Source organism: Homarus americanus, unplaced genomic scaffold (genome assembly GCF_018991925.1).
Source record: "Homarus americanus isolate GMGI-L3 unplaced genomic scaffold, GMGI_Hamer_2.0 scaffold52512, whole genome shotgun sequence".
In the NCBI taxonomy this organism is placed as follows: domain Eukaryota; kingdom Metazoa; phylum Arthropoda; class Malacostraca; order Decapoda; family Nephropidae; genus Homarus; species Homarus americanus.
This window is the reverse complement of record NW_024735442.1, coordinates 4,790,178-4,811,540: the sequence shown is the minus strand read 5'-3', so window position 1 is coordinate 4,811,540 and position 21,363 is coordinate 4,790,178. Positions and strand designations below refer to the sequence as shown.

Below are 21,363 nucleotides of genomic sequence, written 5' to 3'. Positions count from 1 at the left end.
CCCCACAATGTGGCATTCTTGGCCCTATGCTTTTTTTTTTTTTTACTTTTTAATATTCTTATGGGCAGAATAGCTAGTTACAAATTCCAGGGCGAGTCCCTAAGTACACGTTGACAATCCCTTATCCGAAATCCTTGGGACCAGAGGCATTTCGGATTTCGGAATTTTTCGGTTTTCGGTTTTCAGTTTTTTTTTTTTTTTTTAACCCATCCGGGCAAAAGTCATTGACCCACATTGGGGTCTGGGGGGCGAAAATATAATAATCATAACAATAATAATAATAATAATAATAATAATAATAATAATAATAATAATAATGCAGTAATTATAATAATTCATAGGTCTAGGCCGTGTTACTCACTTTTAATTTTTTTTCATTCTTGTATTTCTTTATTATTATTATTATTATTATTATTATTATTATTATTATTATTATTATTATTATTATTATTATTATTATTATTTTATTAATACAGTATTATTGTTATCATTATTATTTTATTATGGTGTATTTTTTAATTAAATTTTTTATTTACTATGAATAATTAGGCTATTATTATAATTATTATTATTATTATTATTATTATCATAATTATTATTATTATAATTAGTATTACTATTACATTTTCGCCCCCCAGGCCCCGATGTGGGTCAGTGATCTATGTCTGGATGGGCTAATCCCTGTTTAAAAAAAAAAAAAAAAAAAAAAAATTGCTCCACAAAAAACTTTCGGTTTTCAGAGCTTTTCGGTTTTCGGAATTTCGGATAAAGGGTTGTCAACCTGTAATCATTTATGCTGATGACATTCTGATCCAATGTAAGAATGAGGAAGATATGTCTAGGGTCATTGATCAGCTGCAGTATCTTTGTCTCTCCTTGGGACTGGTCATTAATGAAAATAAAACCAAATTTCAGTCAAGGGCAGTAAATGGAAAAGAATTTTGGCTAAATGGAATAAAATTGCAAAAATTATCCAGTTACAAATATCTGGGAATGTTTGTGGGTATAAATAATAATGTTAAGGATCAAATTATATGTACAGCTCGGCTAAAACCTCTGAAAATTTTGTCAAATAGAGGAAATGGTGTTGGCATACCAGTTTTAAGATCTATGTATTTAAGTACAGTAAGGAGTATCATTGATTATTCAGCTCCAGTTCTAGCTTCTTACTCAGGAAAAGAACTTAGGCCATTATGGAATACTGTACAGTACTGTGCTCACCAGCCAAGTTATGTTGCTCTGCTCTCCTGATCCTCCCTCCCAACTCTCCCTCTGGTACATCACAGCAGATGATGATGATTCATCATTATTATTATTCATTATTGATGAATAATGATACTGATGAATGATGATGGATGATCATTAATCTGTCGTGAACTGTTGATTAGTTCGTCTCATATGCCCTAGCACATGCTGTATAAGTCATGTGACTCTCACGTCTCTTTATTATTTCGGCTTTCGACTAAAGTCAACACTTTTCTTTGGTGCGTTATCGTCTTTGTCACCATCTTTAGAAGGGGAGTTTTGGAACCATGATAGGATTTTACAAACACAAATCACAAGGGCTGCAGTGAGATGTATTAACAGTGTGGCGGGGGACACGAGTGAGACAGACGAGAGCCGGGAAGCTGTGCTCATTGGTAGCGATGCCTGGTGGTTTCTTATGTATTTGCAAATGAATGTAATATCGGATCATAGTGTTTCATATTTCGTTTGAAGCAATTCCATTGTAACCTCTGTTCATGTAAACATAGTACAGTAATACCCCGCTTAACACGGTTTCGCTTAGCGGATTTCACGTATACGCGGTGCCTCGCCAGAGCTGAACTTTCACTTAACGCGGGTTTTTTCCACATATCGCAGAGTGTCCGGCTCGAGAGCTATTTTTAGATTCGCCCCACCCCCCACCCGCCACCCTGCCTGCCTGTTTTAGCTCATAAAATTCATACAAATTACCCGGCCAGAATATAATTTACATTGCTGGAATTCTTACAATATGATGATCATTTTGAATATAAACATCATAGATTTTGCATTAGACATACAAATTTTAGATATAATGTTTACTCTGAGTAAATATGTTATTTTTTGTGCAAAATATATGACATTTGTATTCAAAATATTCCTGGTCTTACAAGGAATCCAGCAATGTCAATTATATTATCCTAACTTTAGTTTGAGGTATTATTTATTACTAAAAAGGTAAATATTCTGGTTTTCCCACACATCTGGTAGGGAGGGTTGGTGGGGGGTGGGGGGGAGGGAGGGACCGACCCACCATCTGTTACCGTGTGAAGAATATTTTTTTTTTATTATTAACTGAAGATATTTGTTTTAGCTCATAAAATTCATACAAATTACCCAGTCAGAATATAATTTACATTGCTGGAATTCTTATAATTTGATGATCATTTTGAATATAAACATCATAGATTTTGCATTAGACATACAAATTTTAGATGTAATGTTTACTCTGAGTAAATATGTTATCTTTTGTGCAAAATATATGACATTTATATTCAAAATATTCCTGGTCTTACAAGGAATCCAGCAATGTCAATTGTATTATCCTAACTTTAGTTTGAGGTATTATTTATTAAAATTTAGTGGTTTTCCCCCCAAAATTTCTCAGAGGGAAGAGCCAGCGAGTGTAGTGTGAGAAGAGGGGGAGGGAGTCAGTCCATTATTTGAATGGACATTAACTTGGCGACTGTATTTCTCTATTTCTCTTAAGTATTAATTGTGTGCATGTACCATCATAAAATTAAGATGTTATTTTTACTAGAACATAGGTATTGTGTCGGAAAAAGTGGAGTTTGGGGGTCGGGCCAGTTTCTATTGGAATTAATCCCATATGTTCTGTTGTTCACTTAGCGCGGTTTTCACTTAACACGTTGACCGCGTTAAGCGGGGTACTACTGCATAAATGAGTGGGGTTACTCATGATGGTAGTTATAAGGTGCAAGAAGAAAGAACGAAAGGTGTAACTCACAATTAGAAACACCAACAGAACCGCAACTGCTGTGCAAGTGTTATTGTGTTCATTTCTAAATAGATCAGGCCCGGGGGCTGATACTTTTTTGGGTGAGTGTACCCACGGGCAGATCCAGAGGGGGTACTGACCGCCCTCCCCCCCTTCATCAGAAAATGCCAATACTTTTTCTTTAATGTACAGCTCGTATTGTACTCAGGCATTTTTGTATAGTAAAAAGTAATTACTATTGACCTCAGACTGTCTCCTAATGTCAAGTGCACATGACTACAAAATGGCCATGATATTGGTCAGATTAAAAAAAAAGAAAAAAAGTCCCCCCCCCAAAAAAAATATATATATATACTGTATATATATAAATAAAAATAAATAAATAAATATAACTCCCCAGCTGGGTGGGTGAGCACATGGTGCCCCACCCACTTCTTGGACTGGACCCCCCTTTTCATATTCCTGGATCCGCCCTAGCACCTGTACAATATTACCTCTCTATATGAAAATTATTTGCTATACAGCATACAAAACCCCTCCTCAAGTATCTCAAATACTGTACGGTATTCAAATATAATACTGTAATAGTAAGAATATAACAATAATAATATCAATTACATTAATTTACGTTCTCAGGTAAGTTGTATCTTTTTATAAGTTTTGTGCCTTATAAGCACAGAGAAACTCTTCATGCTTATTGAAGAACCAAGGGTAGTATACTCCCTAAGTAGGCAAATAATTATCTTTTAGAGGAGCTCCCCTACTTACGAACATTCAAGTTACGAACTTTCAGAGATACGAACAAACCTGTCCATATTGTCCAATTGCCTGTTTGAAAACCGCGACGAGTCGTAAGTTCAACCGCCGCACGATAGATGGCGTTGGCTGTACAGCGTCACCCTGTATCCCTAACGCCATTATTGTTGTTGTGTTCCTCTGCTGCCTCATGGTGTTATTTGTGGTTATTTATGGTTTTGACGAATATTATTGACCCCAACATGTCTCAGAAGCGTAAGAGTGATGCCAGTGGTAGTAAGAAGCGTCGCACTATTATGTTGTAAACAAAGGCAGACATTATAAAGCGTTGTGAAAGAGGTGAGAAAATGATAAGCATAGCAAATGCTGAAAACTGATCCACCAATCACAATCACCTTTACATACAGCCTTCCTTTACCAAGCATTGCCAGGTAAAACTGCAAGCACAAGACCCAAAGCAGGGATGGTGCATCTTTGGCCGACTGTACAGTACATTGTAAGGTGCAATGGGCTTAATGTGTTTATACATGTTGGCCGCTTGGTGACACCACTTTCAGCCATTGGAGTGCTCAAACATCCGATAGGGCCAGAATCATTGGTCCTACTTATCAGGATAACTCACAAAAAATTATATTTTCTTACAAGAAAATTACTGTGTAAATAAGTTCTGTACTATAATGGTAGTGTGGATACAGCAGCATAATAAATACAAGCCATTATTACACAAGGAATCAGTTAGAACAGTATTACACCACCTTTTTTAATCTCCTAAAGTTAAGTTAGATACCAATTCTAAAGCTGGATAAACTGGAGTTACTTCCATCAATGACCAGAAGGGTCAAAAGAAGTCAATGCACCCACTTATATGTCTACTACAAAGATTGGTAATTATTCCAGAACAAAAAGATTTACTGGAAAAAAAATTGTCTTACCTTTAAAAATCTCTGAATAACATCCTTAGCCCCTGAACACTGCAGCTCTCTGGCATCATGTACTACCTCAACAGCTGTGGCTCCAGCATCCTCAGCATTTTGAACAAGTTCCTGTAGATTAGACTCGGTTACAGTCATGTTATTATTTCCATAGTGAGAGCAACTTATAGACCTATATTTGTTGACTAAAGCTGTACAGGAATTTGTTTTTATTTGTAAAACCTTTCTTCAAGTTACTTAATAGAGTAAACCAGTAATGTAGGTAAGTTCAGTGAGTGTGAGATTGCGACCTACTATCCATGACAAACACAGCATTAACTTTAATTTTTCATAAAAAGCATATTTCACACAATGCCCTTCAAAGAGAGAACTACAAGTCAAATTGCTATATTTATATATATGTATACGTATAGAGTCTGGATTAGATTACCAAGTTTTAAGAAAGGGTGCTAAGTTCTCTTTAAAGCAGTACCAAGGCCTCCAAGTAGAATTTTCTCAAGACAGGCCTATGGATGGTTCTAAAAGACTCCAAATTAAAAAATTAAATCACACCCTGGGATCAATAGCACAGTTGTGACTGACGTCACACACTTGTGAGCGGAGCTTCTTGACAACCACACTGTAGTAGTGCAGAGAACAAACATAGCACTGTTTACCTGCTACCCTCAATAATAAATTCAAATAACCACTGCTACAACTACTATCTTACACATTAAAAGGTATAGAACAAAATACCCTAAAATATAAATATAAAAGCTGTCAGCAAAGGAACTTTATATTTCTATCAAGATGTTTGTCCTCTATTCCTATGTTACTGCCTTGATACTGTCACGTCATCTCAAATCAATTTTTAGTAATATCAGTGAAAGAAGAACTGTGCTAATGAGGCTGAGGTCTTGTGGCAAAATTTTCTGTTACCCACTTCTTGCACAAGGCATCAAATGAGAACATGGATGGCTAATGGCCCAGCACACACATGGTATTAAATGATTCACTAATGCTATCAGTTTGAACTGTATTGGCAAGATATGATGCACGTGGACTGTATGACTATTGTTCTGCCTGATCAAATCCTGTAATGGATACAAAGAAGCTAAATCGGCGAATCAGAAGCAAGTCTGTTCTTGGAGCTTGGGGTCGAGGTTGCCAATTGCATTGTTTGTATAGTTAGATCTTGGTATATGGAGGCAATGTGATATTATTTGAACCCAAAGGATGCCTTGATGTTTCCACGGGCCAATTAGTTAATTTGTTCATAGCACATGAGAGAGATGGACCCTCAACCTTCTACTAAGCATGTGCTGAGTGCTTCTCCACCTCCTCATCGTCCTTCTAAGCGCATGAAATCCTTGTGACAGGCCCAGACAGTGAAAGTGAGCCAGAAGTTAGTGACATGGGTGAAGCTTTGGCCACCACTCTCCCAATCACGCCATACACATTTTGTCCTTAGATCTCAAACCAAGGTCGGACTCAGACTCAACCTCCTATCTCAGACTTATTGCCCTTAGATCTCGGACCCAGGTCAGACTCTGGCCTACTCACTGTCCTTAACCCCCAATTAGTCCAAGATGGCAAGGGTATACTGTAAATGATGTCCTGAAAGGTCTTACAGGAGTTCTCCAGATATGGTCCAGTACTCACCTTAATTATTTGTCCATTATCAGGATATTGTGTAAGAATATTCCTCAAGAGACCCATCACAGTTGGGATCTCAATGGTATCGTAGTCAAATGGATCATCTGGGTCATCTGTTCAAGTAAGGTAGTATATTATTATTATTATTACTACTATTATTCTTATCATCAGCATTGTATGTACATGGTGTAGAACCACCCTAGGCATCTCTATACAGAGTTTGGATATCACCCCCACAGACCAATGTAAATAACACTGTCAGGACTCAAATAGATTACTGCACATTTTAATTCAGAAATCAGTAACCCAAACCAAGACAATTCCAGGAGCAGGCTGTAGATCAGATCACATCCCAGTATACTGTATCCAATTTTGTGAGGCTTAAAAAAAAAAATTATACGTATATATATATATGTATATTTCATGTAGATCCACAATGAAAACGTGGATAAGATAAATCTTGATAAAATCACACGGGAAAAGGGAAACAACGGAGCACCTTAGCTTTATCTTTATTCAAGACATCTTCAGAGGCAACTGAAGATGTCTTGAATAAAGAAGAAAGCTAAGGTGCTCCGTTGTTTCCCTTTTCCCGTGTGATTTTATCAAGATATATATGTACATATATGTATGTATGTATGTACATATATGTATGTATGTATGTATGTATGTATATATATTTAATATTCAGAAATTTCAGAGTAATTTCAAATGCCCCGCCATTAGCGATACTGAGCGTTCAAGGTCATCTGAGGGAAGAGAGCGCTGCCTGCTCGTAGCGAGAGATTGCAGAACTAGGCCTATATGATATTAAATGTAATTTACCGAATTAATAATGATGCGATTCATGAAGTAAGGGACTATTATTGAATTTGAAATTATTATAGATCGTTTATCAGTCTGAATAATGTTACGGGTGTCCCAAGGAGTTATTAGTTAGGCGGAAAATATGTCATGTAGGCCTAAGCTAACGCCTTGAGGAGACGCGACGCTGGCTAGCCCTCAGTCGCGGGGAGGAGTCAGGCAGACAAGACGTCCCTGCACGTCCGTCACAGAAATAGTCACGTGGCCTAGTCACCTGTGCTGTGCTATTGCAGTATAACAAGTAAGTCTCATTCGATCTCAGACAGGGTTAGATAGGGCAGTGGTAAAGTAAACTAGAGCTAACAGTGAGTTCATTTCAGGGTTTCCGTCAGAACCCACTTGACTGGAGTTGACCGGAGTTGACCGGAGTTGACTGCCGTTTGAGACTGCCGTTGATGATTGAGGGTGGCGATTGTCGCCATTGAACCGATCAGTGTAGGCCGGTCACTGTTTAGCGGGGTAGCAAAGGATCTCTTGAGTGAACGAGTGCTCCCGACAACTAAAACGACACGGGACCAGCATCAGCAGTGGGTGATCAGTTCTTACCACTCGGGTGCACAACACCACGTGTCCTCGGTCAGCTAGAAGTGTTACCTACTGGCCATAGACACCTGCTGGCGTTCTCTCTTCCTGCCCATGGACGCACTGAGAGTACACTGAGGCTATCTGAGAAAATTAATGGTCACACACTGAGACCATGAGTCTAGGACTCTAGGAGATACCTAGAGGAACATTTTATCTCCCTTATTACGGGTGTATGTTGAGTTGGGTGGAGCATGGTTCACGGGTATTGGTGGACCCAGTAACAAACCAATAATAGTGACAATATATTTGTGTGTAGTTAATACCATTTCTCAGTTACTGATGTTATCTTGACGTGTGTGGTTTAATATTTCTTAAATAATTTTGATAGTATTGTTGTTTGAACGTTTGTGTCACTAAGTGGAACCAGAGTGATACTGTGATTTGATTCTTTAATGCATCTAATTTTTCTTCATAATTCTGATCTCAGGTATAACCTTTGTTCCCCAGAGTAGTGGTTAAGTTAGGTTAGGAAGTGTGCATCTGTTGGGGTAACATATTTATACTGAGTGCCTTTTAGGCCTATTCATGGTGGAATTATTAATTTCTTATTTTTATACCACCTCCGCAGTGGGGGATATTATTTTGTTGAGTGCCCTTAAGGCCTATTCATTGTAGAGTATTTAATTTCTTATTTTTTATTACCATTTCCTCAGTGACTGATATTATTTTGTTGAAAGACTTAAGGCCTATTCATTGTAGAGTATTTAATTTCTTATTTTTTATTACCATTTCCTCAGTGACTGATATTATTTTGTTGAAAGCCCTTAAGGCCTATTCATTGTAGAGTAGTTAATTTCTTAAATTTTAATACCATTTCCTAATGACTGATATTATTTTGTGAAAGCCCTTCAGGCCTGTTCATGTGTGCAAGCAACATTTCGTAATACTTCAAATTTATTGTTGCCTGAGTTTCTAATAATTTCTGTATCATGTATAACTTTTATTCCCCAGAGTAGTGTTTTAAGTTCAAGTTAAGAGGTGCGCATATTGGTGTACCATTATTTGATTGTGTTTGTAGTGTTGGAGGGAATATAAGTGTCTAAATTTTACAGTGTGTCTCATTCATCCCAGTCACAGACGCTATCCTTCCACGGGTCACGGACAATTCATTTTGTTTAGTAGATTTAAGTGTTCTTGTGCTGGTTCGGGATTTTTCTCAAAGGGGCGCTTCCACTGCCATTACCATCTATTAATTTTAATAAACCCCAAGTCAAGTGAGAAATTAAAGTCCAGTAAATTCCGACCGGTTACATATATATATATATATATATATATATATATATATATATATATATATATATATATATATATATATATATATATATATATATATATATGTTAGCGGGAGAGAAAAGGAGAGAAGAGAAGACAAATGCTGCATTTAGCAAAAGGGGTGAGGTGCAGTCCTTAGAACAAAATTTTAGGGGGGTCGTATGCATGTTTTCTCAGCACATGAGGACAGTGCTGTCTTTTTTTAGGGGGGTCGATTGTGATATCCAGAAATTTCAGAGTAATTTCAAATGCCCCGCCATGAGTGATACTGAGCGTTCAAGGTCATCTGAGGGGAGGGAGCGCTGCCTGCTCGTAGCGAGAGACTGCGGAACTAGGCCTATATGATATTAAATGTAATTTACCGAATTAATAATGATGCGATTCATGAAGTTAAGGGACTATTATTGAATTTGAAATTATTATAGATCGTTTAGCAGTCTGAATAATGTTACGGGTGTCACAAGGAGTTATTAGTTAGGCGGAAAATATATCACGTAGGCCCAAGCTAGCGCCTTGGGGAGACGCGACGCTGGCTAGGCCAGTCCCGGAGAGCATTCACACAGACAAGACGTTCCGCGCGTCCATCAGAAATAGTCACGTGGCCTAGTCACCTGTGCTGCGCTATTGCAGTATAACAAGTAAGTCTCATTCGATCTCAGACAGGGTTAGATAGGGCAGTGATAAAGTAAACTAGAGCTAACAGTGAGTTCATTTCAGGGTTTCCGTCAGAACCCACTTGACTGGAGTTGACCGGAGTTGACTGCGAGAGATTGACTGCCGTTGATGATTGAGGGTGGCGATTGTCGCCATTGGACCGATCAGTGTAGGCCTGTCACTGTTTAGCGGGGTAGCAAAGGATCTCTTGAGTGAACGAGTGCTCCCGACAACTAACACGACACGGGACCAGCATCAGCAGTGGGTGATCAGTTCTTACCACTCCGGTGCACAACCCCACATGTCCCGAGCAGCTAGTGAAACCCTCTTGCTAACGGGAAGCTAAAGTTTCTCTCAACTGCGCAAGGTCTGATTGGCTCACTCTCTTCCTGCCCATGGACGCACTGGGAGTACACTGAGGCTATCTGAGTATATTAATGGTCACACACTGAGACCGTGAGTCTAGGACTCTAGGAGATACCTAGAGGAACATTTTATCTTCCTTATCACGGGTGTAGTTAACACCATTCCTCAGACTGATATTATCTTGACGTGTGTAGTTTAATATTTCTTAAATAATTTTGATAGTAGTGTTTTTTTGTAATGTTTGTGCCATTAAGTGGAACCAGAGTGATACTGTGATTTGATTCTTTTAATGCCTCTAATTCTTCATAATTCTGATCTCAGGTATAACCTTGTTCCCCAGAGCAGTGGTTAGGTTAGGTTAGGAAGTGTACACCTGTTGGGGTGCTATAATTTTGTTGAGTGATATTATTTTGCTGAAAGCCCTTTAGGCCTATTCATTGTAGAGTATTTAATTTCTTATCTTTTATTACCATTCCTCAGTGACTGATATTATTTTGTTGAAGACCCTTAAGGCCTATTCATGGTGGAGTAAACAACATTTCTTAATACTTCAAATTTATTGTTGCCTGTGTTTCTAATAATTTCTATGTCATTTATAACTTTTATTCCCCAGAGTAGTGGTTTAAGTTTAAGTTAAGAGGTGCGCATATTGGTGTACCATTATTTGATTGTGTTTGTAGTGTTGGAGGGAATATAAGTGTCTAAATTTTACAGTGTGTCTCATTCATCCCAGTCACAGACGCTATCCTTCCACGGGTCACGGACAGTTCATTTTGTGTAGTAGATTTAAGTGTTCTTGTGCTGGTTCGGGATTTTTCTCAAAGGGGCGCTTCCACTGCCTTTACCATCTATTAAATTTTAATAAACCCCAAGTCAAGTGAGAAATTAAAGTCCAGCAAATTCCGACCGGTTACATATATATATATATATATATATATATATATATATATATATATATATATATATATATATATATATATATATATATATATATATATATATATATATATATATATATATATATATATATATATATACAGTCAACCCTCACTCTACGCGGTTAATATAACCCACAGGGTACCGCGGAAAGTGAGAAACACGTAAAGTGAACAACATAACATATGGGATTAATTGAAATAGAGACCAGGCCGACCCCCAAACTCCACTTTTTGAGGACACACAACTATGTTGTAGTAAAAATTTTATCTTAACTTTATGATGGTATGCACAAACAATTAATATAGAAGAGGTTAGGTTAGGAAAAATAAAGGTTAAGTTAGGAAAAATAAAGGTTAGGTTAGGAAAGCTAAAAGTTAGGTTGAACACTTACGTTAGTAGAAGAGATGGGTCGGCATAAGAGGATGGAGGCTGGTTCCGAGGCAGAGGGCAGGCTACTGGCCCTCAGGCGAGTCACCATCACTGTCATCCACACTTGTCAGGGCCTCCCTGACAAATCCCTCAAAGTCATCTTCACTGTTTCTACCTCTGTCACTATCACTGGCTTGGGCTGGCTGTGGTGGGTTGCGGGCGAAAAACTCTGTTATGCTTTGCTGACGGCTGGTGTTTATGTTGTCGTGATAAACCTTGAAGTAGGGCTCCATAGTCTGCAACAGCTGGGTAGTGAAGATTTCATACCTGTTTGTGTCATGGTTGTCGGAAAGGAGGAGCTTGATTTTCTCGACACACTCGATGGCACCCCTAACATTACTATGGGATAAGCAGTGTTCTTCTTGGGATGACGCGCCACCTGCCTCTTCACTGACGTCATCATTATCTACCATCTCGTCGGTAGTCACATCAGGATCCCTTATCACCTCTAGGATGTCGTCGTTGGTGGTCTCGGAGAAGCCTGCAGCTGTAACACTCTGCGATGCTTCTCTGGCAAGGTCCACTGCTACTGCAACAGTCTGAACCTCACCAGTCACAGATTGACTCTGCCTTATGCCCGGAATGCCTTGCAACACATGTCTCCATGCGTGACGAACAGTTGCTACAGACAGCTGATCCCATGCCTCCAGCAAGAAGTCCACAGCTTTCTTGATGTTAAATATTCTCCAGAATTGTTTGAAAAATATTTTTTGCTCTGCCAACTGTTGATCCTCGTCTTCTTCGCTCTTGCTATCGGTGGTGGTGTCACTCAGGTTACGCAACTCTTCCCTGGTGTTGGTATAGTCGTTCAGGAGCTTGAATTTTGTTGTTGAGACTGCAGCTTTTACATTACATATTAACTCTTGGTCCATGGGCTGTAATATAGACGTAGTGTTGGGAGGAAGGAAGACCACTTTTACGTTGGGGTGACGATCTAACAGTAGGGGCGAGTGTCCTGGTGCGTTGTCCAGCAGCAACAAAATCTTGACTGGCACATTCTGTTGCTCACAGAATTTCTTTACATCGGGAACGAAACAGTCATCAAACCAGGAGAGGGACAGTGTAGAGAACATCCACGCCTTACGTGCGGTCAGCCAGTGGACATTTAGCTTGGTCATGTCCATGCTCTTGTAGGCGTGCGGCTTGCGAGCTGTGTGGATCACCGATAACTTGAGCTTACAGGTACCGGAGGCATTGGTGGTAAACAGGACGGTGATGCGCTCCTTCTGCATCTTCCGGCCCCGAATCTTGCTGGCATTCTTCACAACGAAGGTCTTGGAAGGTAGCTTTTTCCAAAAAAGACCAGATTCGTCCATGTTAAACACCTGGTCGTCAGTGTACTGTCCTTCCTCCATCTCACGTAAAAACGGAGGAAATTCCCTAGCCGCAGCACGGTCAGCACTAGCTTCTTCACCACCAATGTTTATATTGGTGATCTAGTTCCGCATCTTAAACCTCTGTAACCACCCAGAGGAAGCATTAAAGGGTTTGGGCTCTGTAATTCCCATCTTTCGTGACACTGCAGCATACAGTTCACGTGCATACTCCTTAACTGAGCGCGTGTCCACCGTCATGTTCCGTCACGCCTGACGCACCAAGTAGCTCACAAGTAATATTTCCGTCTTGAGAAGCACCTAGTTGTGGAAATACTTGATCATAGAAGCACCTGTAGACTTTGTGATGTTCATGTGCTCCTTTATCTTGGCTGCATCCTTCTTAATTGTCCTGATCGTAGACTCGTTAAAAACCACGCTGGCGCGTGAGATCATCCTGTCTTGTTCCTTTCTCCAACTCTTGTATGATCTTATACTTAATTTCGTAGCTTAAGGAACGTCGTGTCTTCTTTGGCTTAGGGCGGCTGGGTCCAGGTAAGGAAAGGTTTCTCTCTGGGGGCGGTGGTCCGGCGGAAGCCATTTTACAGAACAATGGAATCACGTATACTCGGTGTGGCCTGGAGGGATGAAACTGCTGCGGCTAGGTCAAGCGTCGTCTTTCCTCCCTCCCTCCCGCGGTTGGACAAGACATATTACTTTAAGCCAATCACAGCTAGCAGCGGAGGGAGGTAAGGATGCATGGCCCAATTACAGTCCGATAAGTCATATGACACCACTGATAACACAAAAACGACACACACTGCGCAACCTACTCGCACCGCTTACACAACATGGCGGATGGCGGGAGAGGGCTGGAGGTTTGGATCCAAAAATGGCGCAGCTGGCCATCTGCTCTCAGTTAAAGGGGTACACTCACAGCGTAAAGTGAGCATTCCGGTTTCGGCAGGGTACCGCGTAAACGTGGAAACGCGTAATGTGGGACCGCGTAAAGCGAGGGTTGACTGTATTACATTTTCGCCCACCAGGCCGGGATGTGAGTCAGTGATTTATGAGGTGAATCAGTGATTTATGCACAGGTGGGCTAATCACCGTTAAAAAAAAAAAAAAAGGCCCCATAAAAAATTTATATATATATATATATATATATATATATATATATATATATATATATATATATATATGCTGATAACCACAAGGAAAGAAGAAAACACGAAGTTCCCAAGCGCTTTCGTGTAATTCACATCTTCAGGGGTGAGTACAGACTAGAGAGAGTAATACAAATCAAGCTGGACAATTTTGTAATTAAGAAGATTTGTGATCAGGTGAGAAGGCCGGGTCACTTGACCATCTGACCTGACCACCAACCGTTGTGTGCTATTTAAAGATTAGTAGCGTCATTACCTAATACCTGACCATTGTGGACCTGGTCTCACCCTCCTCTGTATATATACACCTTGATTTGTATTACTCTCTCTAGTCTGTACTCACCCCTGAAGATGTGAATTACACAAAAGCGCTTGGGAACTTCGTGTTTTCTTTCTTCCTTGTGGTTATCAGCATATACCTAGATCACGCACCTACAGTGATTTACTTGCATATATATATATATATATATATATATATATATATATATATATATATATATATATATATATATATATATATATATATATATATATATATATATATATATATAGTATTATTGGTACTAACCGTTTCACTTAACGCGTTTTTTCATATACGCGGTGCCTCGCCAGAGCTGAACTTTCACTTAACACGGATTTTTTCCACATATACGCTGTGAGTGTCTGGCTCGAGACGCTATTTTTAGATTTGCCCACTCGCCACCCTGCCTGACTGCCTGTTTTAGCTCATAAATTTCATACAAATTACCCGGCCAGAATATAATTTACATTGCTGGAATTCTTATAATTTGGTGATCATTTTGAATATAAACATCATATATTTTGCATTAGACATACAAATTTTAGATAAAATGTTTTCTCTGAGTAAATATGTTATCTTTTGTGCAAAATATATGACATTTATATTCAAAATATTCCTGTTCTTACAAGGAATCCAGCAATGTCAATTATATTATCCTAACTTTAGTTTGAGGTATTATTTATTACTAAAACGTAATATATTCTGGTTTTCCGCACATCTCCTTGGGACGGTTGGTGGGGGGTTGGGGGGAGGGAGGGACCGACCGACCATCTGTTACCCTGTGAAGAATATTTTTTTTTTATTAACTGAAGATATTTGTTTTAGCTCATAAAATTCTACAAATTACCCGGTCAGAATATAATTTACATTGCTGGAATTCTTATAATTTGATGATCATTTTGAATATAAACATATATTTTGCATTAGACATACAAATTTTAGATAAAATGTTTTCTCTGAGTAAATATGTTATCTTTTGTGCAAAATATATGACATTTATATTCAAAATATTCCTGGTCTTACAAGGAATCCAGCAATGTCAATTATATTATCCTAACTTTAATCTGAGGTATTATTTAATACAAAATGTTAAAATCTAGTTTTTTCACCCACTCTTTCTCTTGAAGGGAGGATTGGTGGGGGGTGGGGGGGAGGGTTGGGACTGACCACGTGGTTGGAAGAGGGGGGGGAGGCAAGGTGGGGTACTTTGATTGACAGATAGTGTCGTGAAGAATATTTTTTTTTATTAACTGAAGATATTTGTTTTAGCTCATAAAATTCATACAAATTACCCGGCCAGAATATAATTTACATTGCTGGAATTCTTATAATTTGGTGATCATTTTGAATATAACATCATAGATTTTGCATTAGACATACAAATTTTAGATAAAATGTTTTCTCTGAGTAAATATGTTATCTTTTGTGCAAAATATATGACATTTATATTCAAAATATTCCTGGTCTTACAAGGAATCCAGCAATGTCAATTATATTATCCTAACTTTAGTTTGAGGTATTATTTGAAAATTTAGTGGTTTTCCCCCAAAAATTTCTCAGAGAGGGAAGAGCCAGCAGTGTAGTGTGAGAAGAGGGGGAGGGAGTTGAGTCCATTATTTGAATGGACATTAACTTGGCGACTGTATTTCTCTATTTCTCTTAAGTATTAATTGTGTGCATGTACCATCATAAAATTAAGATGTTATTTTTACTACAACATAGTTATGTGTCTTCAAAAAGTGGAGTTTGGGGGTCGGGCCGGTTTCTATTGGAATTAATCCCATATGTTCTGTTGTTCACTTAACGCGGATTTCACTTAACACGGGACCCTCTGGGTTCTATTGACCGCTGTAGGGGTAACACCATATATATATATATATATATATATATATATATATATATATATATATATATATATATATATATATATATATATATATATATATACTTCATTTTTAGTCCATATAACACGCGGACTTTGAACATATAATCAACGACCTCACCAGCAAGGAATCGAATCCTCGACCTACTGGGTGTGACTAGGGAACGCTTACCGGCTAGGCCACAAGGACACTAAAAGCAGTTCTAGACTCTGTTATATTTCACACAAAGCCTGTTCATCGAGCTGATGGCGCCGTGAACCTCATTGGGAAACTGTCCGTGCCTCTTATGTGGTGTCAGTAGCATTTTACCGAATCCAGCTGGTATGAAACGCGAGGTACATATATATACTTCATTTTTAGTCCATATAACACGCGGACTTTGAACATATAATCAACGACCTCACCAGCAAGGAATCGAACCCTCGACCTACTGGGTGTGACTAGGGAACGCTTACCGGCTAGGCCACAAGGACACTAAAAGCAGTTCTAGACTCTGTTATATTTCACACAAAGCCTGTTCATCGAGCTGATGGCGCCGTGAACCTCATTGGGAAACTGCCCGTGCCTCTTATGTGGTGTCAGTAGCATTTTACCGAATCCAGCTGGTATGAAACGCAGGGTTCGATTCCTTGCTGGTGAGGTCGTTATATATATATATATATATATATATATATATATATATATATATATATATATATATATATATATATATATATATATATATATATATATATATATATATATATATATATATATATATATATATATATATATATATATATATATATATATATATATATATACATATATACATATATATAGTGTTACGACCATGTCGTATTTTTCTATTTTTTTTTATATAACATGCTTCCATGTTTCATATTTTTCCTGTAATGATGTGTTGTATTTAATATTATATAATCTAGTCACCTTACCCTGTGCTGTTAAGGTTTTAACTGTTATTATTTGTTCCAACCCATTTTGTATTGTAACAAGCATTCTGTTTCTCTACGACCATCTGCATCGTTAAACGACCCACCGGCGGGTCGCGTGGCGGGAGCCGACCTTATATATAGGACCCACCAACTGACGGAGTTAGTTCAGTCCTCTTGTCATACAGTTCACATCCTTTGTGTGACACTCGTCGCCTGTTACTTATACTTAATTTATTTGTGTTGTTCCTGTCGCCACCAATGTGGTATATCTATGTGAGTACCTATTTATGTCTCTATGTCCATCAGTATTTGCTTAGTTACATTTAAGTAATTCAGTGTTGTTTCACGTTAGTTAATTTCAGTGTTAGTTTTTATGTTTATGCAGTGTTAACGTAATCTAATGCTTTATTTTTATTCTTTTGATGTTTAGTATCATTTGTGTCTTAAAAGTTTCGATGGTGAATCGATTTGTTGTGATAGCCTACGAGGCTCTTTATTGTGTTAGTATTTAATTAATTAAATTCTTAAAGGTTAACTTCATTTATTTTTATTCCCTTTTAATTTACTTCACTTTTTTTGTTTGGTTACGCCTAGAACCCGGATATTTAAGTAAATTAAGAGATGGCTAACAGTTTTGGCGACCTTGCCAGGATTCACTAACGACATTTTGACACTTGTGATATTTATTTTTCTAAGCATGCTGATGGATTTGTTTTGAGGCATGGTAGGACTAACAATGGTTACAGTATTTTGTGCGTAATAATTTTGTGCATGACAGGAGCTGGGACTCGTTCGCCACCTAATGGGGCGTCCTAATTTTCTAATTTACTTGTAGTTTCTGTGGAAATTCGGGTCATAAGGCGGAATTTTGTTGGATAAGGCTGCAGCCAAATAAGGTGAAGCACGAGAGGTTGCAGTTTCGGTTCTCGCCTCACGAGACTTTGATCTTTTCCAGGAGAGTTTTGTGAAGGACCCAGACATTGGTACCTTTCGTCCCTTATTGTCACAAGGCACGGTAGAAGTTGATGGTGTCGAAACACCAGTCACTATTTTGAGAGACTCGGGTTGTCTCCAAACTCTCTTCAAAGAGGGTGTTGTTGCGGCGAGGAAGACTGACAAAACGTCGTTTTGGGCGCCCTTTGGGGTAAAGGTGCGGCTCCTTTGGCTTTTCAGGTATAGCTAAACGTAGCCAGTGAGCACGAGCTGCCTGTGTTAGTACGTGTCAAGTCTCCTTGTTGCTAGAGTGGACCTCATACTCGGTAACGATTTGCTGCAACAGCTTGAAGATGATATGCCCGGTGTTTTCCCTTTGTGTGCTGTGACTCGTTTTCTGTTAATGACTGATGATCATAATGTAACTCCTGATGTAGATGATTCACTGTCCTTAGAAGGACTTTTTGCAAACCCAATTGCTTCCCAAGACATTTCTCCCGCAGTTAATGCTGTGACCGGGAGAGTTGCTTTAATAGCTGCACAAGAGTAAGACGATTCATTACTGCTCTTGTTTGACCTGGTGTCCGATCCTGCCAATGTTTCAGGCCCTATCACGAGATATTTCAGTCAAGACGGTGTTTTGTGCCGCTGCTGGCTCCCACCAACTATGTCAGAGGAAGACACGGACTGGGCATCTATCAATCAAATAGTTATCCCACACACTTACAGACAACATGTTCTAGCTCTGGCCCATGACGGTTGCTTTTCTGGACATCAAGGTGTCCGAAAGACGTTCAACAGGCTGGCCAGAAAGTTCTATGGGCCAGGTATGAGGAGAGATGTCACTAAATATTGTAAGTACTATCATTTTTGTCCAGAGGTAGGCAAAGCCAATCAGGCTATTCCACCTTTTCCACTTGTAAGAATACCTCACGTACCTGAGCCCTTTACAACAGTACAGTGTGACATTGTAGGCCTTCTGCCTAAATCTTCTATTGGGTTTGAATATTTATTTAGTCATTGATACCTCCACTAGGTACTTACATGCTGTACCTCTTAGGAAAGTTACTGCTAGGGCCTTAATATCATTCATTTTGTTTCTTTTACTACTACTGTTCGCTCATCAAGTAAGAGGTCCTTTGTACATAGCTAGAGATAGATTGTTAGGTAGTATTGAAGAGAGCATTAATGTATTAAGTTTAGTAGGAGATGTTAAAGAGAAGCTTTTAAGTTGTTGGAGCCTTGCCGCAGACCACTTACAGCGGTCGCAGTCCAAGATCAAGACATGGTACGACAAGCATGCCAGACACAGAGAGTTCCAGATAGGAGATAAAGTACTCATTCTCTTGCCGAGACATGGACAGCCGCTGCATGCGAAGTTCAGTGGGTCATATAGAGTGGTGAAGAAGGTAAGCCCCACGAATTATATTATCTCTACCCCTGACAGGCGCCGACTACAGCGCTTATGTCACGTCAACACCATCAAGCTGTACCACACACGCCCCAGCACCCCCATTTGTTGCTGATGATCCAGTTCCCGTGTGTGCCTTTGACACTTTCTTAGTAGATGGTGAGAAAGAAGAGGTAAAAGAAAGGGCAAGTCCACTCGCCCTGTCATCAGTCAGGGTTTGGCAGTCCAACTCCGTGTAGTTGCAGGAGAAGCTACAGCGTCTACCGGGACACCAGAGAGCTGACGTGCTGACCGCCATCCAACAGCATCCTCTTGTCTTCCAAGACAGGCCTGGCTGTACCACTGCCTTGGTGTATGATGTTGTTGTTGGTTCTGCCAAGCGTATCAAGCAGGCTCCCTAACAGCGAGTGGTGCTCACCAGTCACTCTAGTACCGAAGAAGGACGGCATTCTTCGATTCTGCATCGACTTCTGCAAGGTCAACGCTGTCACCAGCAAGGACAGCTTCCCTCTACCAAGAGTTGACGACTGCATCAAAGCAATCGGGAACGCCAAGTTCCTCTCTAAGATTGAGTGCCTTCGAGGGTTTTGACAAGTACCATTGACCCTTCGTGTTAAAGACATCTCCAGTTTTGTGACATTAGGTAAGACCTATAAATTTAATGTTATGCCTTTCGGGCTTTGCAATGCCCCTGCTACCTTTCAAAGGCTGAGGTTACAAGTCACGGCCAATTGGCCTGGTTGTGTAGAATATTTAGATGATGTAATTTTTTCTGACACTTGGTCAGACCATTTATGTCAGCTAGACGCTCTCTTCACTGAGTTAGAAAATGTAGGACTTGTTATAAACTTTGCTAAGTCAGAATTAGTTTGTGCTCAACTTTTGTATCTGAGACATGTAATTGGGTAGGAAACTTGCTCCTCCCACAGCAAGGTGTGACACTATTTCTTAGATGCCTGTTCTATGTAACAAACGACAAGTCCGCAGATTTTTGGGTTGTGTGGGTTATTGCCGGAGATATGTTTGTAATTTTGCCGAGTTGGCACTACCCCTTACTGATTTGTTGAAGAAGGGTAATATTTTTTGTTGGACTTCAAGATGTCAGAACACTTTTGTCATATCAAAATTTGTGCAAGCAAAATTTTATTTTATGAGGGGAAGTGTTACGACCGTGTCGTATTTTTCTATTTTTTTTTTATATAACATGCTTCCATGTTTCATATTATTCCTGTAATGATGTGTTGTATTTACTATTATATAATCTAGTCACCTTACCCTGTGCTGTTAAGGTTTTAACTGTTATTATTTGTTCAAACCCATTTTGTATTGTAACAAGCATTCTGTTTCTCTACGACCATCTGCATCGTTAAACGACCCACCGGCGGGTCGCGTGGTGGGAGCCAACCTTATATATAGGACCCACCAACTGACGGAGTTAGTTCAGTCCTCTTGTCATACAGTTCATATCTTTTGTGTGACACTCGTCACCTGTTACTTATACTTAATTTATTTGTGTTGTTCCCGTTGCCACCAATGTGGTATATCTATGTGAGTACCTATTTATGTATCTATTTATGTCCATCAGTATTTGCTTAGTTACATTTAAGTAATTCAGTGTTGTTTCACATTAGTTAATTTCAGTGTTAGTTTTTTGTTTATGCAGTGTTAACGTAATCCAATGCTTTATTTTTATTCTTTTGACGTTTAGTATCATTTGTGTCTTAAAAGTTTCGATGGTGAATCGATTTGTTGTGATAGCTCATTTATGCTCTTTTATTGTGTTAATAACAATCACATCAGTGGCTCTGAAGATGTCTTGAATAAAGACTAAAGCTAAGGTAATTGCCGTTTCCATTTTCCGCGTGATTTTATCAAGATATATATATATATATATATATATATATATATATATATATATATATATATATATATATATATATATATATATATATATATACAGTCAACCCTCACTTTACGCGGTTAATGTAACCCACAGGGTACCGCGG

At 38.9% G+C, this 21,363-nt stretch overlaps 1 protein-coding gene across 1 annotated transcript in view; it reads right to left on the bottom strand.

Annotated features, from left to right (window-relative positions):
- LOC121870893 (sacsin-like) overlaps positions 1-11,695 on the bottom strand; it is a gene marked incomplete at its 3' end in the record, with an annotated part of 37,535 nt that extends 25,840 nt beyond the window's left edge. Inside the window, 3 exon segments of the mRNA XM_042372865.1 lie at positions 4,672-4,782; positions 6,313-6,419; positions 11,683-11,695. Coding sequence (XP_042228799.1) covers positions 4,672-4,782; positions 6,313-6,419; positions 11,683-11,695 — 231 coding nt within the window.
- Positions 11,696-21,363: the final 9,668 nt, after the last annotated feature.